The sequence below is a fragment of the Anolis carolinensis genome, unplaced genomic scaffold (assembly GCF_035594765.1).
Source record: "Anolis carolinensis isolate JA03-04 unplaced genomic scaffold, rAnoCar3.1.pri scaffold_7, whole genome shotgun sequence".
Lineage (NCBI taxonomy): Eukaryota > Metazoa > Chordata > Lepidosauria > Squamata > Dactyloidae > Anolis > Anolis carolinensis.
Window position 1 is genome coordinate 4,529,039 of NW_026943818.1, and position 25,984 is coordinate 4,555,022.

The 25,984-nt window shown below is 44.7% G+C and overlaps 1 protein-coding gene across 3 annotated transcripts in view; it reads left to right on the forward strand.

Moving 5' to 3' along the window:
* Window positions 1-25,984, forward strand: part of brinp1 (BMP/retinoic acid inducible neural specific 1) — a 111,573-nt gene that overhangs the window by 54,320 nt on the left and 31,269 nt on the right. For all 3 annotated transcript variants that reach the window (XM_062959686.1, XM_062959689.1, XM_062959688.1), the window contains exon 3: window positions 17,882-18,072. In XM_062959686.1, coding sequence (XP_062815756.1) covers window positions 17,882-18,072 — 191 coding nt within the window. The remainder of the gene's footprint in view (window positions 1-17,881; window positions 18,073-25,984) is intronic.

Below are 25,984 nucleotides of genomic sequence, written 5' to 3' on the forward strand. Positions count from 1 at the left end.
TGCAATATGGAGCAGAAAGTAGAGTACCTCCTTAGTGTTGCCAGGCAGTAAATCTATTCCAGGATCTAGCCAAATTTTGATACCAGAAGTACCAAAAGAAACAGAATTTGTGCACAACTCTGATAGCTCCATACCTGGTGAAAACAACCTTTCAATATGGAGCAGAAAGTAGAGTACCTCCTTAGTGTTGCCAGGCAGTAAATCTATTCTAGGATTTAGCCAAATTTTGATACCAGAAGTACCGAAGGAAACAGAATTTGTGCACAACTCTAATAGCTCCATACCTGGTAAAAACAACCTTGCAATATGGAGCAGAAAGTAGAGTACCTCCTTAGTGTTGCCAGGCAGTAAATCTATTCCAGGATCTAGCCACAGTTTTGAAAAGAGCTATCTAAGGTGCTGAGACAACCTTCAAAATAGGTTCAGCACTTTGGATACTTCCTTTAGTAGCAGGAGTGGATTTGATGTCCCTATTGCATGGAATTCATCTATCCAACACTGTTCCTTGTTGGTAAATCAGTACAACCAACTCCAGAGCTCCATTGTCCTTTCATAAAAACGTCAACGTCATCCATATGGGGGCGGTTTCTCATAGCATTTTATGAGTGTCAAATATTGTCTCCACCTGCACAGCTTTTTTAAATTATTGTTATTAGAAAGGGCACTGCAGAATTACGCAGCGCTTTCCCCACTCAATAAAAATGTTTATAACCCCATAAATCCCAGCATATCAGCATCTTGTTGCCGAAAGAGGGAGGGAAAAAGGTCATTGGGGAAGAAGCAGGGAGGGGTGAGGGAGAGATGTCATCCTGTCAGAAATTCTGGCTTGGATCTGTGCAGGGGGAGAGACAGCTCCAGGGAGAATATCTTGGGGAAGCATCTGTTGATAAAAGCTCATAATGGGAAAATGTGCCTGCAATACAGAGCTTGTTTCGTCAGATAAATATTTAATATAGATAGCTGGAGATGAAGCAAGTATGGAAGGGAATCTAGTTGCCTGTCCCATGGCGGGTGTGACAAAAAAAAAAAAACCAACAACCCTAGTTGTGTGGGTTTTTTTTAAATGTCTGAGACTGGAATGAGAGGATTTGGAGGGAGAATGAGCCGAGTCACTCAGGATACTTAAGTCTGAGATTTCTTCCATCCATTGTGGTGCAATGCAGAAACAAACTAAACTGGACTATAGCTTGACTGGTTCTGTGTTGATATCAGCACTGTAGATGTGTTGTCGAAAGCTTTCATGGCCGGGATCACCGAGTTGTTGTCTGTTTTCCGGGCTGTATGGCCATGTTCCAGAAATATTCTCTCCTGACGTTTCTCCCACATCTATGGCAGGCATCCTCACAATCATACCTCACAACCTCTGAGGATGCCTGCCATAGATGTGGGCGAAACATCAGGAGATAATACTTCTGGAACATGGCCATACAGCTCGGAAAACATACAACAACCCAGCACTGTAGATGTTCTCACTATTTGTGCTTTTCTTGGGTTATTTGGCAAGGGGTGGGATTGGATGGCACTGGTGGTCTCTTATAACTCCACTAGCTGTGCCTGGCCACATGTTGCTGTGGCTAGGACTTAATTTTTCTTTTCTTTTTGTTGTATGAACGTAGAGGCGTGGATGAGAGGTTTTGTTGTCAATTTTCGAGGTTGTGGGGCGTTTAGTTTAATTGTTTTGTCCGGTGCCGTGATTCCATTACCCTTTTATATATATAGATGATACTATGAATCTGTGAGTATTTAGAATTATTGTCCCTCCATGTGTCCCATGTAAACTGTTTTTATGACCATCATTGAAATTCAACTTGTCCTTGGTATCCATTCCAAGGCCCTCAGTGGATACTAAAATCCACCGATGCCCAAGCTCCATTAAACAAAATGACGTAGTAACATTGCGTCTCCTATAACTATCAGAAGCTGTATCGTCTTGGAAGCTAAGCAGTGACAGCTATGGTTAGTACTTGAATGGGAGGCAGCTCATGAATCCCAGGTGCTGCAGGTAAAACTACCACTGAGTAACCTTCGCCTTAAAATATCCTGTGAAATTGTTGTGATTGCCATAAGTCAATGGAAGGTAGTTATAGAGAAAAACCTGACAGAGAAGAACATGATGAGAGACGAAGGGAGGAAATCTGGACGTTCTGTGCTCTCTGAAAAACACTTTTCATCGTCGTCCTCTCATATAGTTTCAGGCAAAAGAGTTATTTAGTGTGCCTGAGGGGAGACAAGTTTTTGATGAGGTGAGAAACAGGAAACTGCCATGTCTCTGGTCGTGCCAGGATGCCGACACGATTCCACCTCATTTGCTTTAGTGTCTCTCAAACATACCAACATATTCCCCCAGATGCTTTGCAGAGTTAAACAGAACAAGGGCCTGAGATAAAATCATAAATAATAGCAGAAATGGACGAGGCGGGCGGTGAGCTTGAGATCCTGGACCCAGGGGACGAGAAACTGTGAAAGAGGGAAAGGACAACATGCAAACAAATGAGAAAGGGCTGCGAAATCATAGAATCGTAGAATCGTAGAGTTGGAAGAGACCTCGCGGGCCATCCAGTCCAACCCCCTGGAATGGACGTGGAAAACCTGAACATGCTAAATGTGTTTCATAGCCCGTGCAACAGCCACAACTCATTATGGATAAGATAAGGTTGCCTTATTATGGATAAGACAAAGCACAAGATCTTGTCCACCTGTGATGGTCCTTCATCCTGGGATGGAGTTCTACCAACCTTAACACATGTTCAAATGGGAAAGAGCTGCGAAATCTGGACGTGGAACACCTGAACATATGCTGAGTGTATTTCATAGCCCATGGAACAGCCACAGCTCATTATGAATCGGACAAGGTTGCTGTTGTACATGACTGTGAAGACCTATTCTGAGTCCACATGGTCTTTCACATTGAGGACATTGATTTCCATATGGAAGACGATCATGACAAGGGTTTGCTTGAGGTGTCTTCCTCATGTCACATGTCTTTCTTTAGCCCTCTATTCATGCCTTGTCCATAGCACAACTCTAAAGGCACAAGATCTTGTCCACCTGTGATGGTCCTTCATCCTGGGATGGAGTTTACCAACTTTAACACACGTTCAAATGGGAAAGGGCTACAAAATCTGGATGTGGAACATCTGAACATATGCTGAGTGTATTTCATAGCCTGTGTAGGAGCCACAACACATTATGAATCATACAAGGGTGCTGTTGTATGTGACTGTGAAGACCTATTCTGAGTCCACATGGTCTTTCATATGGAGGACATTGATTTCCGTATGGAAGACGATCATGACAAGGGTTTGCTTGAGGTGTTTTCCTCATGTCACTTGTCTTTCTTTATCCCTCTATTCATGTCTTGTCCAAAGCACAGCTCTAAAAGCACAAGATCTTGTCCACCTGTGATGGTCCTTCATCCTGGGATGGAGTTCTACCAACCTAGTTCTAGCCCTCTATTCATGCCTTGTCCATAGCACAAGATCTTGTCCACATGTGATGGCCCTTCATCCTGAGATGGAGCTCTACCAACCTTAACACATATTCAAATGGGAAAGGGCTACAAAATCTGGACGTGGAACACCTGAACATATGCTGAGTGTATTTCATAGCCCAGGCAACAGCCACAACTCATTATGGATAAGACAAGGTTACCGTTGTCTGTGACTGTGAAGTCCTATTCTGAGTCCACATAGTCTTTCATATGGAGGACATTGATTTCCGTATGGAAGGCGGTCACGACAATGGTTTGCTTGAGGTGCCTTTCTCTTGGCACATGTCTTCCTTTCACCCTCTATTCATGCCTTGTCCATAGCACAAGATCTTGTCCACATGTGATGGCTCTTCATCCTGGGATGGAGTTCTACCAACCTTAACACACCTTCAAATCATATGCTGTAGGTTAGGCCTGTACCCCATCCACATTTGAGATGAGAATCTAGACCAGTGGTTCCCAAACGTATTTGGCCTGCCTCCCCCTTTCCAGAACAAATATTACTCAGCACCCCCTGAAACGGGGTGTGTGGGTTAGAGGGGTGGGTGTGGCTCCTGCTCAAGAGGGCGAGGCTGAGCCTCTCCCCTAGTCCAAGATGCAGGGTTGGGAGGGGGAGGGGGAGGTGGGCAAGGCCACAAATGGGCGACCAGGACTGGGATGGGCGGAGTTACGAGCTCTAAGGCAGGGCTGAGCTTCTATCCCTGTCCTGGATACAGGGTAGGGGCTAGAGGATGGGGTGGGGACTCTTCCCAAGTGCCTGACAGGGCTGAAACTCTATACCCTACCCCTGTGTCCCAACAAGTGCCTCAGGAGAGGTATAGATTCTCAGCCCTGTCTCTTGGGAAGAAGCCACTCCCACTCCTCTAGCTCCGTCCCCTATGTATTCTAACTGGCGCCTCAGGTGCTCAGCCCTGTCTCCGGCACTTGGTAAGAGGCCCCGCCCCTCCTTTGGCCCCGCCCCGTGTCCTAATAGGTGCCACCAGGGGGCAGTAGTGCCCACTTTGGGAATCACTGATCTAGACCTTCAGAAGTGGAAAGAAGAATGAACCACCTCAAGCCACTTGGACAGGAAATCCTAGATGAAAATGAAGTGAGAAAAGCATGAAAAGCCTAAATGTCATGGAATGCAGTGATGGCATGAACAATCCGACACCACACTGTAGAAATGCAATGAAACCTTGTTAGTGAATCATGAATCTGACTATCTGGGTACTTCCAAGATTGCTCCATCAGGCATGTTGAATGTGTATGAGGACTTCTGATGTTCACCAGGCACTTCTGATGCCCATCAGTCACCCCTGTCGTGCTCCAAGCACTTCCTTGTTCTGCATTGATGCCCATTGTGCGTCGAGCCATGGTGCATCAGTCATTCCATAACTGCACAATGGATGCTCTTACGTTGTAATGCTATGCGTGAATACGGACATTGTGAAGCTACTCAATTCAATTTTGCACATGCATGCGGCCATTTACGAAGATGTACATCCCGAACCGAAGTTGGGAGCTTCTTTAGCACCTCAAGGGCAAGGTGTTGTAATCTAAAATTACTGCCTTAAACTACCAGCTACGGAGGGCAGTAGATTACTGAAATTGTGCTTGCCAGTGGAGTCAGTTAAAAGATATCGCTCATTTAAAGCCTCCTGTTTGTAATAAACCGCACTCTTCATTATGGGTTTGCAGGGTTAAGCAAACAGCGAGACCTTACTCGGTTTCCCTGTATTTCACTTATATTGCACATTTAATACTATGTTGTAGCTGCCCCTCATCCTTCAGCGAAAGGTAACATCAACGGAGGACTAAACAAGTAACCTGCTGTGTCCCTCCAAATGTAGTTGTGTCTTGGATATTTCATATAGATGGTTCTGAGAACCCAAAAGAAGCACCAACTCCTTCTACTTTCTCGGTGTTCCTCCGTTCTGGTACATTCCCCTTAATAATAATAATAATAATAAAACTTTATTTATACCCCGCCACCATCTCCCCTATGGGGACTCGGGGCGGCTTACATGGGGCCATGCCCAGACACCATACAATACAACAAAATAAACAGCAAATCAAACACAATATAACAGTGCAAAATCATCGAATATATATTACATCGAATATATATTATTATATATTCCCCTTCCCATGATTGCTCCTCAGCTTATCCATGGATCCTATCAAAATGCACAATTTTGGCCCCAAAACTCAGAGTGACTTACAGTTTGCTAATTTATTCTCTATTCTTTGACTTAAGACATAAATAAGGTACGGCAGACAGACACAGAGGCAATTTAACATTTTTAACATATAGACAGACACAGAGACAATTTAACATTTTTTAACATATAGACACACAGAAGCAGTTTAACATTTTTTTAACATCTAGACAAACACAGAGGTAATTTAACATTTTTAACATATAGACAGACACAGGGGCAATTTAACATTTTTCCAGCTTCCGACTTCATGAGGGCATGCTTGAATCCGGCCACAGGGGGAGCTGCTGCTTCATTGTCCACTGTGACACCGAGTCCTTTTGATGGTAGTACTTCCTCATGTTCTTCACATGCCATCAACAGTTTTGTGGTGTCATAAATTAAGTTAAAATATCCTCCATGCATTAAGCAGTACAGTAGAGTCTCACTTATCCAAGCTTCACTTATCCAAGGTTCTGTATTTTCCAAGGTAGTCTGCCTTTGAGTAGTCATTGTTTTTGTACTAAATGTTGCAATGTTTTGGTTCTAAATTCGTAAATACAGTAATTACTACATAACATTACTGCGTATTGAACTGCTTTTTCTGTCAATTGGTTGTAAGCATGATGTTTTGATGCTTAATTTGTAAAATCATAATGTAATTTCATGTTTAATAGGCTTTTTTTCTTAATCCCTCCTTATTATCCAACATTTTCACCTATCCAATGTTCTGCCGGCCCATTTATGCTGGATAAGTGAGACTCTACTGTACCTAGAATTTTCTACTTCCGGCTTCATGAGGGTACGCTCGATTCTGGCCACAGGGGTAGCCGTCACTTCATTGTCTACTTGTGACACCAAGTCCTTGATGGTAGTACTTCCTCATTCTTTTCTGCACACTGCTGGCAGTTTTATGGTGTCGTAAATTAGTCTCCCCACATATAGCAATAACTACACTTTTCTACTCAACAAATGCAACTGGTTTTTGAGCTGCTTAGGTGGGCAGCGAGGTAGGCTATTAACAGTCCGGAGCTCAATCTGACCCGGGCTTCAATCCCATGACCTCTCGTTCAGTAGTGATTTATTGCAGTTGGCTACTAACCAGTTGTGCCACAACCCGGCCAAGTCTTATATAATTTGTGGTTGAATCCAGATGTTTTTCACCATGGGTTTGGAGCAGTGCTTCTCAACCTGTGGGTCCCCAGATGTTTTGGCCTTCAACTCCCAGAAATCCTAACAGCTGGCTGGGATTTCTGGGAGTTGAAGGCCAAAACACTTTGGGACCCACAAGTTGAGAACTATTGGTTTGGAGTCTTTGTTGTGACTCAGCTGGAGTCTCAGAGTGACTCTGATGGGGATTGTGGGATTCAGGTTCCAATGTTCAAGATGATGGGATTCAGGTTCCAGTGTTCAAGATGATGGGATTCAGGTTCCAGTGTTCAAGATGATGGGATTCAGGTTCAAGATGATTCTGATGGGAATTATGGGATTTAGGTTCAGAGTGTCCCTGCTGTGAGAGATGAGGAGCCGGGAGGCATTCCCACAGCAGGGAATGGTGTTGATGATACTGGAGATGATACTGAAGCTAGCCAGGTGCAAAGGGAGGACAGCTCCCAGTTAGCACGCAGACAGAGGCTGATGTAATGAGCTGTCTGGCCTTGATGAGGAAACGGAATCTCTAGATCGAGCTGGCCATTTGGAATTCCGGGTTCGCCAGAGTGTTAGAATAGCAAACAAGAAAGAGGTCAGAGGCCAAAGAAATGCGTTCATGCTATGCAGAGAATATTAAAAAGGTGTGCTGAGAGAGAAATCTTTGTCAAAAGCAACGTCTCATTCGAGGCAAGAAGTAGCTCTTGCTTTCCTGGGTTACCTCGCAGCTTTGTGTATTCAAGTTCATGGGACTTTGTCATGCATTAATGGAACCTTGTTTTATGCCTAATGTTTTCTTGGATCATTCTTTATAGCCTTGGTTTTGCAACAATCTCTTGGAACTTTACTTTTGCTTTTTTAGAACTATTTATCTGCAAAGAAGCCAGAATGGATGTCCAAAGAACTTCTAACTGAGCTAAAGCTCAAAAGTGACATGCACAAGAAGTGGAAAAGGGGAGAAATCACCAAAGAAGAATTCAAACGTATTGCCAACACCTGTAGGGAAAAGGTTCGCAAGGCTAAAGCGCAAAATGAGCTCAGGCTTGCCAGGGACATAAAAAACAACAAAAAAGGCTTTTTTGCTTACGTTGGTAGAAAAAGGAAGAAAAAGGAGGCGATAGGGCCATTGCAAGGAGAAGATGGGGTGATGGCGACAGGGGACAGGGAAAAGGCAGAACTACTTAATGCCTTCTTTGCCTCGGTCTTCTCAGAAAAAGAAAGCCATCTTCAACCTCAGCAACATGGAATGGACGAAGGATTGGGGGAAATCCAACCCCAAATAGGGAAACAAGTTGTCCAGGAACACTTGGCCTCTCTAAACGAATTCAAGTCCCCAGGGCCAGATCAGCTACACCCAAGAGTACTGAAGGAACTAGCGGAAGTTATTTCAGAACCACTGGCAATTATCTTCGAGAGTTCTTGGAGAACGGGAGAAGTCCCAGCAGATTGGAGGAGGGCGAATGTGGTCCCTATCTTCAAGAAGGGAAAAAAGAACGACCCAAACAATTACCGTCCGGTCAGCCTCACATCAATACCAGGCAAAATTCTGGAAAAGATCATTAAGGAAGTGGTCTGCGAACACTTAGAAACAAATGCGGTCATTGCTAATAGTCAACACGGATTTACCAAAAACAAGTCATGCCAGACTAATCTGATCTCTTTTTTCGATAGAGTTACGAGTTGGGTCGATACAGGGAATGCTGTGGATGTAGCGTACCTGGATTTCAGTAAGGCCTTCGACAAAGTCCCCCACGACCTTCTGGCAAACAAACTAGTAAAATGTGGGCTAGACAAAACTACGGTTAGGTGGATCTGTAATTGGCTAAGCGAACGAACCCAAAGGGTGCTCACCAATGCGTTGTCTTCATCTTGGAAAGAAGTCACGAGTGGAGTGCCGCAGGGCTCCGTCCTGGGCCCGGTTCTGTTCAACATCTTTATTAACGACTTAGACGAAAGGTTAGAAGGCACGATCATCAAGTTTGCAGACGACACAAAACTGGGAGGGATAGCTAACACTCCAGAAGACAGGAGCAGAATTCAAAACGATCTTGACAGACTAGAGAGATGGGCCAAAACTAACAAAATGAAGTTCAACAGGGACAAATGCAAGATACTTCACTTCGGCAGAAAAAATGGAAATCAAAGATACAGAATGGGGGATGCCTGGCTTGACAGCAGTGTGTGCGAAAAAGACCTTGGAGTCCTCGTGGACAACAAGTTAAACATGAGCCAACAATGTGATGCGGCTGCTAAAAAAGCCAATGGGATTCTGGCCTGCATCAATAGGGGAATAGCGTCTAGATCCAGGGAAGTTATGCTCCCCCTTATTCTATTCTGCCTTGGTCAGACCACACCTGGAATACTGTGTCCAATTCTGGGCACCACAGTTGAAGGGAGATGTTGACAAGCTGGAAAGCGTCCAGAGGAGGGCGACTAAAATGATTAAGGGTCTGGAGAACAAGCCCTATGAGGAGCGGCTTAAAGAGCTGGGCATGTTTAGCCTGCAGAAGAGAAGGCTGAGAGGAGACATGATAGCCATGTACAAATATGTGAAGGGAAGTCATAGGGAAGAGGGAGCAAGCTTGTTTTCTGCTGCCCTGCAGACTAGGACACGGAACAATGGCTTCAAACTACAGGAAAGGAGATTCCACTTGAACATCAGGAAGAACTTCCTCACTGTGAGAAGGGCTGTTCGACAGTGGAACTCTCTCCCCGGGGCCGTGGTGGAGGCTCCTTCCTTGGAGGCTTTTAAGCAGAGGCTGGATGGCCATCTGTCGGGGGTGCTTTGAATGCGATTTCCTGCTTCTTAGCAGGGGGTTGGACTAGATGGCCCATGTGGTCTCTTCCAACTCTACTATTCTATGATTCTATGATTCTATGATTTCCTATTTCCTAATAAACTACAAAAGACTTCAACCTGAACTTCGAGCAAAAAATCTGTAGAGCTCGACCAGCTGCAGTCTGGTGACGGCAAGGTGAAGCTAACCTGAGGTGTGACAGTCTTTCTCTATAAACTTCCCTTTCTCCTTCCTCCTTTCTTCTCCTCTCCTCCCATTCTCTCCATATAAGCCACCACCTGAAAGTCAACTGTAAGTGATGAAATTATAGAGATTTATCCAGTTATAGCTGGCGAGGAGGAAAAAAAAGGAGGATCTCATTATGGTAGAAGTCAAGTTCAGCCAATGAAACGGATGAGCCATTTGTTTAACTCCATCAACTTTTTTACAACTGTATGTCTGTAGGAGAGGGCAATCCAGACTGAGCTCTGGAGCAGAGATGGAGCAAAGGGTTAAACCTCTTAGAATACATTCCCCATTGAGACCAAGTCTGACATGTTTATTTTGCAGTGAAACATAAACATTGGTATTCCGAGGGATTTATAGCTGCTAGCTCTGTCTTTAAAAATCTCTTTGATTTGGCCCTTACGCCCAACAAAGGGCACCTCGGATTGCTTCTGTGATGATTCATGGCTGCTTTGGAAGTCTCGTCTGCTTCCTTTTGCTGCCGTTGTGATTTTCTCATTATTTGTGGCTTCATTGGCTTCTATTTATTATTTTTTATTTGAGTGGCTGTGTCGTCGATTGATTGTGTTTTAAAATTGTTTTATATTGATGCTAGCCATCTCGCGGACCCCTCTATACCCCGAGAAGGTATAGAAATGATTTGACAATAAAAGAAATAATAAATAAATGGGATTGCGGGGAGGGGGAGTTGTGTAATCATTGCTTTAACGCCAAGCCTGATACGACCACATTGCTGGTCACTGGAGCATGCTGAATGCGTTTCCTAGATGTGCATCTGTAAAGCATAAGCTCAAACATATTGCCAGTCGTAGAATTATAGAAAGATTAGATTAAAGAACTGAAAGGGGTCTGGGAAGTCATGTTTTATAGATTTTTTAAAATATTATTTCAATGAATTTTAAATGAACTCTATAGATCAGGGTGTCGAACGCATTTTCACCAAGGGCCACAATGCCTTAGCGTTGCATTCAAAGGGCCTGTTGTAATTGTAAGGCTGTGTAAATGTATTTGTGATCAATTAAAAAAAAACGGTTCAAAAGTAATTACAAAACTGCGAGGGGCAAACTGCATTATTTGGCTTTGTAGATCCAGCCAAAGAGGCTGGACCTGGGTTGACCATCTCAGGACACCATGGAAGACTCTAAGACTCAAGTCCATGGCCTATATGAGCTCCAGGGAAAATTGTTCTCCCAACCTTCTACAATGGGGCAATAGTGAGGACGTGTTGGAGTACCCATCATCCAGTGAGAAAGCTACTGATCTGAGTGGGGATAATGGGACCGAACTGGTAGTTGGAAGTGTAGGCTGTCAACATGGTTGCTCGGTCATTCATCTTATCTTCTAAAGCAATGATTCCCAAAGTGGGAGTCCAGTGGTGGGCACTGGAGCGATCCAGGGGGCTGGTGATGGCACTTATTAGGACATAGGGGTGGGGCCAGAGGAGGGGAAGGGCCTCTTCCAAAGAGCCTGAGACAGGGCTGAGGATCTATACCTCTCCTGAGGCTCTTGTTGGGACACAGAGGGAAGGGGGCAGGGCCTCCTTCCAAGAGCCCAAGACAGGGCTGAGCCTCTATACCTCTCCTGAGAGGCCTTTGAGGACTAAAGGGTAGGGCTAGGGGTGGGGCGGGGCCTCTTCCCAAGAGCACAAGACAGGGCTGAGCCTCTATACCTCTCCTGAGAAGCCTTTTAGCACTAAAGAACAGGGCAGGGGCGGGGGCGGGGTCCCTTCCCAAGAGCCTTTGTATACTTCCCCTGAGGTACTTGTTAGAACACGGGGGCGGGGTATAGAGGTCCAGCACTGTCAGGCACTTAGGAAGAGGCCCCGCCCCCTCCTCTAGACCCGCCCCCTGTGTCCTGGCAGGCACTGCAGGACAGGGATAGAAGCTCAGCCCTACCTCAGAGCTAGTAACTCCGCCCAGTCCTGGCCACCCATTTGTGTCCCTGCCCCCCTCCCCCTCCCGCCCTCTTGAGCAGAAACCACGCCCACCCCTCTAAGCCACGCCTCCCCCTTTCCAGGGGGCACTGAGTAATATTTTTTCTGGAAAGGGGGCGGTAGGCCAAATAAGTCTGGGAACCACTAGCCTACGTGATCTCCAGGGGAAATTGTTCTCCCCACCTTCTGCAATAGGGACCAAACTGGCAGTTGGAAGTGCAGGGTGTCAACATGGTTGCTCAGTCATTCATCTTATCTTCTAAAGGCGTATTGGGTTGGTAGTTCCACTTGAACATTAGGAAGAACTTCTTCACTGTGAGAGCTGTTCAGCAATGGAACTCTCTGCCCTGGAGTGTGGTGGAGGCTCCTTCTCTGGAGGCTTTTAAGCAGAGTCTGGATGGCCATCTGTTCAGGGTGCTTAGCATGTGATTTTCTGCTTCTTGGCATGGATGGCCCATGAGGTCTCTTCCAACTCTATGATTTGGTTGATGATGGGAATGATTGTGATGATGATAATACTACAGCAGCATTGGTAACAATGATGCTGTGTTTCGATACTGAGGATTCTCCCTCATTGTTCTCAAAATAAACAGTGTGTGCCAACAATATGTCAGAACAGACATGCTGTGCTTTGATCATAACATATTTGTTTATTGTTTGTTGGCTTTATTATTTAGAACACATTTGTGGGAGTTATTTTTTTTCTTAAAAAAATCCAGCCTCCTGAGAGACAAGATGGCTTCCACCATGTACTATAAATCCAGGGTTTCTGCTGAACACTTTGAAACTCTGCAGAGTTTCTGCTGACACTCAGCATATGTTTTCCCCTTGATTTATCTTCGTTGGGCATTTCTCCCTTTAGGAATGCTGTTGTTTGTTCCCAGAGAGGAAGACAAAGAGAAATTCTTGCAAACAAATTTATATACTAGGCTTGTGCAATTCGGCTGTGGGGCGATCCAGTTTTGATATCCGAATTTTGTTGGGCACCCACACCCATTTTTGGGAGTTTCCGAGTTTCCCGAAAATTGGCTAATGGAAATATCTGTTTTTGACTAGGTAGCTGAAAGATCTGGGAAGATCCGGCCAATTGGTGGCAATGTAGAACTTACAAGGCTCCCCTTTCAATTCCTGGCATCCTTTCCTTTCTTCCTTTCAAGGGAGTCTGGATTTGAACAACAGAGTTAAGGAAACATGTGCCATGTACTCCCGAATGGAAGGGAATATGCCATGTCCAGCAGCCACATGGGTTTTCAGGTGAAAAAAAAACAAGGTGACTGAATCCTTGCCATTACGGCCAAACTAACAAGCCAGATTGGCCGAAGAGAACCAACCAAAACGAATCTATGCACAAGCCTATTATATACCACTTCCTTGTCTACTTTGAGGGGGAGGAGTCATTTGGCAATTTTGGCAACTCAGGAAAGGTCCCGGAGACAGAAAATGTACCCTTGACCCATCGCAAACCTGCCCTTGAGGTCAAAATATATACAAGTGTACATATGGTATATGGCACAACACTGTCGTCTACCATATATATACCTGGAGCGACACTAAATGGACCTGGACATCTGCTTGCTGTCCATTTTCTTTGAAAGGAAAGTCAATGTTTCCTGAAGCTTCCCAAAATGGCAACTCTCAAAGACTCTGTGGCAGATTCCAACTAGTCTCAAAGACACAAAACCAGCCCTTGGGGAGGGGCACATGATTCTTGTCTCTGAAACAGAGGGTTCAAAGTGAGTATTGTCTTCCCATAGCCTTTCAAAGAAAGGACTGTCTCTTGTCAAGTTGGACCCCTGGCCACACTGAGAAAGGCTGGCAGAGAGCAAAGTCCTGCTTCTGTGGTTTGTTAGCCCCATGACGGTTCCATGGTGTTAAATGCAGCAAATCATGCAAATAGAAGAGGCTGACCCAGCAGCAAAGAAGAGATGCTAGGAATAGAAAAGTGTTGACGTGAGCATGTGTGGAAAAAGCCACCGGCTGACGGATGGGACTGTGGGTGGCAGAGAGCAGATGGCTCCTCCCGGGGGATGCCGGAAAGCCGGAAGAATCAGCAAGGAAGAGGTAGCAAGGGCAACTGGAAAACAGTGGTCATGATCCTACTCCGCTCCTCTTCCCACTTGATGCAGCCCAAGAGCAAAAGGTCAGGTTGAGCAGAGAGACCTGTAGACATCAAAAATGAAGCCAGGGAAGGCATTTTCCTAGAATTTCCATGCACTATTCTCTGTCTTTTCATGGACTTCCTTGCCTGTTAGCAACTGTAGCCAGGCTCCTCTATCAATGAATTATTATTAGGCTTGTGCATTTCAGGTGAATCACTATTTGTTTGCTGGGATAACTGTTATTAATAATAATTATAAGGAAGGAGAAAAAGAAGCTAAAGTAAACTCTCCAAGCCCCCAAAAATGCAACCCACCCAACGTCCCTCAGTCCACCAACTCCGAGTCAATCCCACTAAATAAAAAAAATCAGAAGATTAAAGGGAAATTGAAAAGATTCAACTGTGATGCCGAATAGGAGAGGAGAAGCTGAGATTGGCTCCTGCTTGTTTTCGTGTTGGGTGGGTTTCATACCAGGAGGGTCTTTTCTGTTACCCTGTTTCCCTGAAAATAAGACATTCCTTGAAAATAAGACCTAGTAGAGGTTTTGCTGAATTGTTAAATATAAGGCCTCCCTCGAAAGTAAGACCCGCCAGACAGGACACCAGCACATGCAGGATCAGTAAATGTACGTACCATAGATTGTTTTACATGGAAATAATAGTAGTAACAATAAATTATTGATAGGATTCACAGTTTGTCTGGTCATGCTGTTTTGTGATGACAACTACTATACAATAAATGTTCATTTTTTGTTCAACAATAAATATGAATTCTTCATAGAAAAATATGGAAACACGGTACGTGCTCCTGAAATACTGAAGATACCAAAGGAAATGGAAGAAACAAAATCCGTGCACAAATCTAGTTATTATGGCAGAGCTGGGATGCAAAACTTGGTCTGAAGAATCATAGTTCAATGTTCAAACCGTTTCACCATGGTGACCCACAAAACTGTTGCAGAATGCTCCACAAAACTCCATACCCGTTTCCCTGAAAATAAGACATCCCCGAAAAATAAGACCTAGTAGAAGTTTTGCGGAATTGCTAAATATAAGGCCTCCCCCAAAAGTAAGACCTAGCAAAGTCTTTGTTTGGAAGAATGCCCAGTGCCTACCAAACAGAACAGATTGGTAAATGTACATACTAGCTATACATGGAAATAATGGTAGTAACAAGAATTTCTTGATAGGATTCACAGTTTGTCTGGTTATGTTGGTTTGTGATGGTAACTACTGTACAGTATATAATAAATGTTCATTTTTTGTTCAACAATAAATGTGAATTCTTCTTCATAGAAAAATAAGACATCCCCTGAAAATAAGACTTAGCGCATCTTTGGGAGTAAAAAATAATATAAGACACTGTCTTATTTTCGGGGAAACACGGTAGGACCCCCCATAAATGGTGGGAAAACCATGAATTGAAATAGAGCCACACTGGAGGACCTCAGGATTCCCAAAGCGAACATATTAATGAAATCCACAAATCCTCAAAAGTTAAATCCACAAATGATAAGAACTGATTGCATATCAGACACCAAGAAGATTCTGTGCTGTGTATAATTTCTCTGTCTCCATTTGGTACCAACGGCCTCGGGCTTCTGCAGGAATCTCATTCCCTTGCCCTCATGCTCTCTGTCCTCCAAGGCAATTTAAAGACGGAGCATTTAATTTGTTCCAAGGGCCTCTTCCCTCCAGTTAGAAATGTTCCTGCCCTTGGGCCACCATTCCCAGGAGGGTGAAATCCTCACCCCGTGCACTGAACTTTATCTTTCCTCCTTAGCATTTCCCCCCAAACTTCTCCATCCCCTTGAGGCAGCGTGCTGCTAATAAGTATCTTGACAGTCTCTTGCAACACCTGCCATTTCGTTTTATCTTACTTTTTTAGCCTTTATCGTGTGCTCATTAGCCAAACGTTACCTTGGGGCCAAAAGAGAGACTGGCTTCTGCTGAGATGAGGAAGAAGGGACACATTTGGCCTCCCTTCCTCCCCCTTCAGCTCCTAGATGCTTCAGCCGGGGTCCAGATGCAACTGTTCTTCTTCCCTCTTAAAAAGCCCCATCTAATCCCTGATTATGCTGTCTGGGCTTTATGGGAGATGTAGTGCAACCTGTCTGGGGCTTTGGTCTGCCTCCAATTGGCAATGTCTTTTCTGAAGAAGTTCATATGAGGGAGCACAGAGATTTGGATATAACTGAGATCATATACCATCTCCACTCCAGCATCTCTACTGGCTACTGATCTGTTTCCGGAGATAATTCAAAGTGGTTATGCACTATAAATCCTATTAAAACTATCACTACCATCATTATTTTTATTAATATTAATAATAATCATCATATTAATAATAATATTGTAATATCTTCCCATATCAGCCTGACTTTACTTGTTATGTTTTAGCAACTCTGTAGAATTCATTTTTGTAGTTTCCTCCTCTGATAAATTTGTGCGTTGGGTTCAATGTGTCTGAAAATTTGTGTCTATACTCTTAATTAATAAAAAAGGTTAAACTGTGATGGCGAAAAGCAGACGAGGAGCCAGGATTGACTCCTGCTTGCTTTCATATTGAGCTGATTTTTGTAGGAGAGGGGGGCTTCCCATTACATGTTCCCAGAGGTAACAAAAGTAATGAAAGAGCAGAGAGAAATGATTTCATGCACAACACTAATATATATATATATATATATATATATATATATATATATATATTGTGTAGAAACATGTTTGAGCTATCTGCGAGTGAAATCACCACAAGAAGAGTCACTCCTTGTAAGCAATTAGGCACTATATATAAGTTCATTGTTGCTGAGTATACCAACTCCTGAAGAAGGGGATTTTTACCTGGGAACCCCTGTAGACTTGGGACTTTATTTGGACTTTACTTGTGAAGACTTTCTTGAGAGCGGTGCTCCATCATTATTTTCTTCATTCCAGTATACAGCAACAGGACCAACCGTCTGTTTACTTTGTTTGGAAGATATTTTCATTGACTATGTATCCCTGAAGCCTATATACATTGGAACCAATATTAGACTTGGATAACTTTTGTGTTAGAGCTGTTGCTCCTTTTCATTTTGTCTGGTACTACCAAATTGAGCTTTGTATGGGGAACTTTAAGAATACTATATGCTATTTGGACATATTTCCTTGTACATAGACCATCTTGTGTTTGTGTAAATATACATTTACATACATATAAACATACTCACATTTTAACGTTACCCATCTATACTTCAGCAACATGTTGTGTTGTGAATGCCTTGATTCTGATCTAGATCAGACCTGTTGCTTTGTCATGAATCACCTTGTGCTTAAATAATCCCCTTCGTCCCTGTCTTTCCTTTCCCTTCTTTCACTACTTTTCTTCCCATATTGAAACTCTTTAGCCCTGGGAATGTGCCTATGGACAGAGCCGTCCTTAGCTATTTTAATGTAGTAGGCAAAGGTAATTTTTGCGAGCCCCCCTGCGGTGCGGGGGCGGGGCATACAGCGCAGGGGGCAGTGCCACGTGGCATGGGGTACAAGGCGAGGCCAGGCCGTGCGGGCCGCATGGCAGCAAGGCTCAGGCCATGACAGGAAGGGCCAGGCCGCACGGGAGGCATGGCCAGGGCACGCGGGAGGCATGGCCAGGGCGCGCAAAAGGTGTGGCCAGGCCGCATGGGTCGGGAGGTGTGGCCAGGCTGCGCGGGCTGCATGGAGACAAGGCCCAGGCCATGGAGGCAAGGCCCAGACTGTGGCAGGAAGGCCCGTCTTGAAGGTGAAGGAGGAGGGGAGTGGCGCCACCCTCCCGGGGGCCTCGATAGCGCCCCCAGGATGATGGTGCCACTGGCAAATGTCTAGATTGCCTGGCGGTTGGACCGCCTCTGCCTATGGATCTCTATGGAAGTATTTGGAAATAATTCCCTCTGTTTCCCTCCTAATCCTAAACCCAACTCTAACCCTGCTCTCCTGCCTTTCCCGCCTGGATTTGGAGCCTCACCTGTGTTGTGTTCCTGTGTTGTTGCTTAGGGAGTTTGCCCGTTGGAAGGTGAGGAACACAGCTATCGATCGGAGGGACCTGCTCCGCAACCCGGTGCCCCTGATGCCCGAGTTCCAGAGAAGCATCCGCCTGCTGGGCAGGAGGCCAACCACGCAGCAGTTCATAGATACCATCATCAAAAAGTACGGCACGCACATACTCATCTCTGCCACCTTGGGAGGTAGGTCGGCAACCGTTTGGTATTGTGAGGAAGATGGGCTTCACCATATCCCAGGGGTCCCCAAACTAAAGCCCGTGGGCCGGATGCAGCCCTCCAAGGTCATTTACCTGGCCCCTGTCCTAAACTTTAGACTTAGGGTCTCTTTGCTTACCTATGGTCTTATGAGATCATCTAGATGGTCTTTGAAGGTCTCTTTGCTTAGCTACAGCCTATGAGACCATCTAGATGTCTTTTGGAGGTTACTTTCCTTACCTATGATCCTATAGGACCGTCTAGCTGGCCTTTGAGGGTTCCTTTCCTTACCTATGGTTTTATGGGATTGTCTAGATGACATTTGGGGGCCCCTTTCCTTACCTATGGTCTTCTGATGGCCGTATGAGATCATCTAGATGGTCTTTGGAGGTCTTTTTGCTTACCTATGGTCTTATGAGACCATCTAGATGGTCTTTGGGGGCCCCTTTCCTTACCTATGGTCTTATGAGACCATCTAGATGGTCTTTGGAGGTCTCTTTGCTTACCTATGGTCTTATGAGATCGTCTAGATCAGGGGGTCCCCAAACTAAGGCCCTCCAAGGTCATTGACCTGGCCTCTGTCCTAAACTTTAGACTTAGGGTTGACCTAAGTCTGAAATGACTTGAAGGCACACAACAACAACAATCCTAATTTTGGACTATTTCATCATAATCCGGCCCCCCAACAGTCTGAGGGACTGTGAATCGGCCCTCCACTTAAAAAGTTTGAGGACCCCTGACCGTATCCTCTCTGGTGCTTGGGAGTTTTGTGTTGGAAGTCCCTTTGGATTGTCATGGCTGTGTTTCCTTGTGATTTTCTCCTTTGTTGCTGGGTAAATTAGCCAAAGCTGCTATAAATGGGAAAGTGTGTGTTTGCTCCAGGGCCAGATTTTCTCAGCTCAAATGCTTACATCAAGCCTGGCATGCCTTTAAATAAACTGCTGTCTGAGATCTTCCATCACAATCTATGGCTCGCGACGCTGTGAATCTATCGCTGCATTGCAGAAACACAGTAAAGCCTTATTAGTAAATTGCAAAGATTGGGTATGTGGGCCACACTTGGTTCAGATCCAACAAGCTATAGCGGTACATACATACTTTGAGATAGATAGATATATCTCTACACATAATAAAAGTGAATATATGTATGTTTGTATGTGGCTGGGGTGTCCACTTACACAGACAGGCTCCCACTTCCACAAATAGCTATAGCTCCCACTACTCAGGAGACACCAATGGTCCTCCTTCCAATGACATTGCAGGTTATGGTGAGCACTGTGAACATGTCCAAGAGCCCTGCCAGCGTCCTCCACAAACACCATACTGCCCACTAGATGGGGACAATTTCATCCTAGATTTTCTGTTTTTCCTCCACCATGGGAATCCCAGTGTTTCTTACTCTCTCAATTGGTGAATAATTTGCATAACCCCACCCACTGCATCTCCCTTAACCCTTTCCTATTGTGACCTCCATGGATGATGGACTTGGACCAGACTTGGCACCCAGAACCCCCATGACTAACTCAACCTACTGGAGGGGTTTGAGGGGACTGACTCACCAGAATGGGAGTTGTAGTTTACCCTCACCGATGATGCATCTTGAACAAATTTGCCCAACATAACAAACTTTAAGTACTGATGGAGCTTCTCAGGGTTTTTCAAGTAATCCGGGCAACAGTGGGTACCTAGTGTGTGTATGTTTGTATGTATATATGTATGTGTGTGTGTTTGTATATATATATAGATAGATAGATAGAGAGATAGATATAGATATAGATATAGATATATAGATATAGATAGCATGGGGTTTGTTTTCATAAAAACCAGAATATAGGAACAGCTTCTTAAATATCCATAAATCTTACCTACTAAATTAATTAAGTGTTTGAACCTTCAACCATTGCGCTCATTGTCTCCATATCCAAAATAACTCCTTGCCACAAGCAATAGATGCTGTTGCTCTTTGCTAGGGTTGCACACAATCTCTGCATAACTCCACAAATGGAGATTTACATAAAATAAGCTCAAATGCAACGAAACGGATAAGCGATGGGGCTTAGTTTAGCATCATACTATGTGTTTTCCATGCCACAAACCCGTTCTCTGAGGACACCGTTGATGTTCAATCTTCTCACCTGGTTGACCTCCTGCCATCCGGCTCCCTTTCCCCGCTGCATCTCCCTCGAAACCCTACAGAACGCCGAGCTTTGACTGTGAAATATATTTTTAATTTTGCCCAGGCACGACGGTGAATTATTCACCGAGGCTTGTTCCTGCGCCTGTTTTTACGACAGAATGCTTTAAAATATGCACGGCGCTGTAACGAGAGCTGGCGATGGACAGCGGCGCTAAGAGTTCCATCAGCCCTTGGTGCAGAAAACGCGGGGAGGGGGAGCCGCCAGGGGAACCGTACCGGAGGAATGAAAGATTCGTCTTGACGGCAGTAAAGAGGAAGATGATGCAAATAGACCCTCCTGGGAGCATGCATTGTTCATGAGCCAAAGTATTTGCCTGTTTGGAGACTGCCGGCGCGCCTTGCCCCAACACACCCAGGATATACAACCTATCAGCCCTTGACAGCCCATCGCTTCTCCGTTTCATTACAATAATCCCCAAATTACCCCCAAAGAGCTCTAAAACCTAGCAGGCACATCGTGGCCATTTTCTTAGTGCTGATATTTACCAATCACGGAATTGAGCAAATGCATTCTCCTTTCTGTCTTATGGCTCTCTGGGTGTGGAGATCTAGTAGCCAATTCTTCAACTTCAGACGGGCATTGACAATAGAGCTGGAGGACCTAGCTATTCAGAACATATAGCTAAATCCACAAAACTGAGGCCTGCAAATGTGGAGGGCCAAAGGAGATAAATGCATGGCAGAAAATATGAAATGCACAGATATAAGATGGGTGACATTTGACTACAAAACAGTCCACGCGAAAGGGATCTAGGAGTCTTAGTAGACATTAGACATGTCCAAAAAATCGTTTTGAATCGTATATCAGATTTATTTCGGATTGTTCTCACTTTTTGATACGCATTCTGAGACATTGTCTCACAGCACAACCAGCAATGTAATTCAAACCATTGTTGGCCCATTCTCTAATTGTCTCTTAATGATTCGTTAATTTTTTCCTCCCCCAAATTTTTTAAAATATATTTTTAAAAATATATTTTTTTAAAAATTTGTTTCTGTAACTTACCTTGAATGGGAGCTTAGCGCAGCCTAACATGGCTGCCACTCCCCGGCCAATCAGAAGCTTCCACGATGGACACAAAGGTGGGGGCTAGGGTCCTCTGCGTCCATGTGGAAGATTGCCATAAAAGCCCGTTGTGTAGCCTGGGTGAGCCATTCTGGGCTGGGCTTTGCGCGGAGAGAGTGGTGGTCTGCAAATGTAGAGCAAGCCTCGTGTCTTAAGGGAGAGAGAGGGTGAAGGGGCCCAGTCTGGCTGTTCCCACAGAGGGGTTTGGAGAAAGGGTTAGGGTTTTGTTGCTGGTTCTTTCTCTTAGCAAGGGAATTTCTAGTTTTCAAAGTATCTTTGCACTCCTTGCCAGGGCATTGCTTGGCGTGGTGATCACTGGTCCATTTCTAATGGAAGGCATTGGGTTGAGGCTTGTGGGATTACATAGTCAGAGATACCATTGATTTCCAGTGTCCGTCTTGCTTACAAATATAGCAAGGGAATTTCTAGTTTTCAAAGTATCTTTGCACAACTTGTAAGGGCATTGCAAATTTGATGAGGATAGCTCAAGAAATGAGGGCGGGAGAGCCCTGTAAAATCCCCCCCCCCAGGTTCCTTTTTTTGGTGATTGCGCACCCGCCATTTTAGAAACATTTAGAATCATTACAAATTTTCGGAAATATCCAAAATTTTTGGGTGAAAAAATCAGAAATACTTTCTATATCGAAGCGCCAGCACCCCCTACTTTAGAAAAGAGAACTGAAACATTTTTTTCATCGATCGGACATGCCTAGTAGACATGGGTCAAAAATGTGATGCGGCAGCTAAAAAGCCAATACAATTCAAGGCTGCATCAAGAGGAATCTAATGTTAATAGTATTGGAGTTCAACCCCACACTGCCCAAGTCTGCAGTCCTCAATGAAGAGTAGTTTACTTACACTTTAATCCCTTCCTACCTTACCTTATCCCATATTACCCCAGTTAACTCTCTGACACTTGGTTATGCACTTTATTAAAAGCTTTGGATATTGTGTTTTTTATATGCCCGACTGCTTTTATCTTTAGTGGTTGATGTTGTATCATTACCCATTTTTTCTGGTTTTATATGTTTTATTGTATTTAAAATGTTAAATTGTTTATTTTATTTGATTGATGTTATCATTGTTTTTGTTTTGTTATTTGTTGTAATTGTTTTATTCTGCTTTTGTTTTGGATATTGCCCCATGTTTGTCGCCCCGAGTCCCTTCGGGGAGATGGTGGCGGGATAGAAAAATAAAGTATTATTATTATTTATTATTATTTAGTTAGCTACTTTTACATCTTGGTGTACACTGTGTGTATTGAGACCTCTCTTTGCTTCTGTGTCAGGAGAGATGTGTGCTTTGAGATCTTTCCCTCTCTTTTGAACCCTAGAGAGGTGGAGTTCAACAGAAGCTAGGATCCAGGTCTTTACTATGAAGAAATGTTGTTATTGTTTTTGTAAACAAACCTTTTGCAATCTTAAAGACTGAACTCTGCATCTTTACTTCCTAAGCTCTAAATTCTTTGCAGCCACATGACACTTCACACGCTGCTTGCTGTGAGCTGAATGCTCAACTACAAGTATCCTGTATTTTTGGATACTCTGTTGTGTTTCTGAGTAGTTTTCCCCGACTCACAGAACATTCATGGCAAATAGTAATAGTAAAACTCTATTCTGCTTTGGTTAGACCTCACCTGGAATAATCCCATGTCCAGTCTGGGCAGCCACATGACACTTCACACGCTGCTTGCTGTGAGCTGAATGCTCAACTACAAGTATCCTGTATTTTTGGATGCTCTGTTGTGTTTTTGGATAAAAGAAGGCTGAGACAAGGGAATGATTTGGTGTTTCTGCATAACATAAGAGGGGTTGGACTGGATGACCCTTGGGGTCCCCTCCGACCATATATGCAACAAATATATACTGCTGACAACTGCAGAAGCAGGGCTGTCTGAACTGCAATTGTGAACTACACAACAGAACCCACTTATTGACATAAGTTGCACAAAATTGCTGTTCTTCAAGTGCTGGCTTAACATCTCTTTGCGCATAGAAATTTACACTACATTGGACATTGGATTGCTGTTTCTGTTTGTTGATTATCGTGGTTGACTTCAGGAAGCGGAGTGTGATTAATGCATGCGAAAGAGCACTTTGGCGTACATATATTTCCCCGAGCTGATGGGAAGCTGGAATTCCCCTTCAGCAGTTGACAGAACTGGTGCCCCAGGGTGCCCAAGATATTGCTCTATAGGCTAGTAGGCCTAAGGGGGAAGAGCAAGCTTCCTCCCCGTTGCCTGTAACCAAGGAGCTATATGTGTCTATTCTGCATTTGCTTTCAATTTGCCTATGGCCTTATGGTGACCCCATGAATTCCAAAGGGTTCTTAGGTAAGGAATCCGAGCAGTGTTTTTTCCCAGTTCCTACCTCCAAAAGATAGCCTACAGAACCTTGTATTTGTTGATGGTCTCCTATCCAACTATTACCCAGAGCTGATCTTTTGTAACTTCCAAGATCAGGCAAGGTCTGGTGCCTGTTAGAATCTCATATCACTTTCTCCTCTCCTAAAATATTTTAGATACTTTTTGACAGAATGTAAGGAATTAAACTGTTACAAAACAATCTTGGGGACCACATAAAGCCCCGGGATCCTATTCCCATCTCAACTTTGAACCTCCTGTTGGCTTTCTTGGAAGACTCTCAAGAGTATGAAGCACCTTTTATGATGATTCTGGATGTCTATCTTCTTGCTGCACTTCAATTCCTTCCAGCTTCACCCCAAACCAGGGGTCCTCAAACTTTTTAAGTGGAGGTTCATGGTCCCTCAGACTGTTGGCAGGATGGACTGTGATGAAATAGTCCAAAATCAGGATTGTTGTTCTTGTGTGCCTTCAAGTCATTTCAGAGTTAGGTCAACCCTAAGTCTAAAGTTTAGGACAGAGTCCAGGCCCACGGGTCTTAGTTTGGTGACCCCTGATCTAGATGATCTCATAAGACCATAGGTAAGCAAAGAGACCTCCAAAGACCATCTAGGTGGTCTCATAAGACCATAGGTAAGGAAAGGGACCTCAAAGACCATCTAGATGATTTCATCAGGCCACCAGAAGACCATAGATAAGGAAAGGGACCTCAAAGACCATCTAGATGGTTTCATAAGACCAAAGGTAAGGAAAGTGACCTCCAAAAGCCATCTAGATGGTCTCATAAGGCCGTAAATCAGCATAGAGACTTTCAAAGACCATCTAGATGATCTCATAAGATCATAGGTAAGCAAAGAGACCTCCAAAGACCAGGTAGACTTAGGTCAACCCTAATTCTAAAGTTTAGGACAGGGGCCAGGTCAATGACCTTGGAGGGCCGCATCCGGCCCCCAAGCCTTACTTTGGGGACCCCTGCCCCAAACCATATCCATATCCATATCTCCTTCCCATGAACCCTAGCAAGGCCTGGCTCTTCTTCTCTGAGTTTCCACGATTTCTGGGAATGTGTCTGCCAAAGGCTGGAGTGGGAAGAGCTGAGAGCTATTTTGCAGGGAATATCCTGAAGGCGAGATGGCTTTGAACGCTGTGCCCGCTTAATAAATGAGAAATTAGGACTTAATAATGCAGCAAAAATCTATTAACCCTCCTTGATTGCTGACGCTGGCTTTTTTTATCGGCGATGGGCTGCGCTTTTCCTCTTCCTGATCTATATTTACCAATGTTTTCACAAGATAGGGATTTCTCAGGAGGCCTTGTCCCAACATGGAGGCATTTGTGTACCACTCCTGTGATGTTCTTTGAAGTCCTCCTGAGGATGTTTTGTGGCTTGATTAGCAATCAAAGTCCCTATCTATTTCCTCTTCTCCATCCTTGTTAAATCCGTTGCTGTTTTTTTTGCAACATCCAATTAGCATTATTTTCAATATGAGCACTTCAATTTTCTGCTCTTCCAGCTTCCAAGTCTATAGAAATGAACTCCCTTGAGCTGTGTGTGTGGTGGGAGAATTTCCAGGTACATTTTGTCGCTAATCCATAGCACAGGAGCATCAAGGTCTAAATCAGTGATTCCCAAAGTGGGCACTATCATCCCCTGGTGGGTGCTGCAGCGATCCAGGGGGCGGTGATGGCACCTATTAGGACACAGGGGCGGGGCCAGGGGAGGGGCATGGCTTCTTCCCAAGAGCCTGAGACAGGGCTGAGCCTCTATACCTCTCCTGAGAGGCCTTTTAGGACTAAAGAGCGGGGCTGGGGTGGGGGCGGGGCCTCTTCCCAAGAGCCTGAGACAGGGCTGAGCCTCTATATCTCTCCTGAGAGGCCTTTTAGGACTAAAGAGCGGGGCTGGGGTGGGGGCGGGGCCTCTTCCCAAGAGCACGAGACAGGGCTGAGCCTCTATACCTCCCCTGAGGTGCTTGTTAGAACATGGGGGCAGAGTATAGAGGTTCAGCCCTGTCAGGCACTTGGGAAGAGGCCCCACTCCCTCCTCTAGCCCCGCTTCCAGTGTCCTGGCAGGCACCGCAGGACAGGGATAGAAGCTCAGCCCTTCCTCAGAGCTCATAACTCTGCCCATCCCGGTCCTGGCCGCCCATTTGTGGCCCCACCCACTTCCCCCTCCCAGCCCTGCATCTTGGACTAGGGGAGAGGCTCAGCCCCGACCTCTTGAGCAGGAGCCACACCCACCCCTCTAAGCCATGCCCCCATTTCCAGTGGGCGTTGA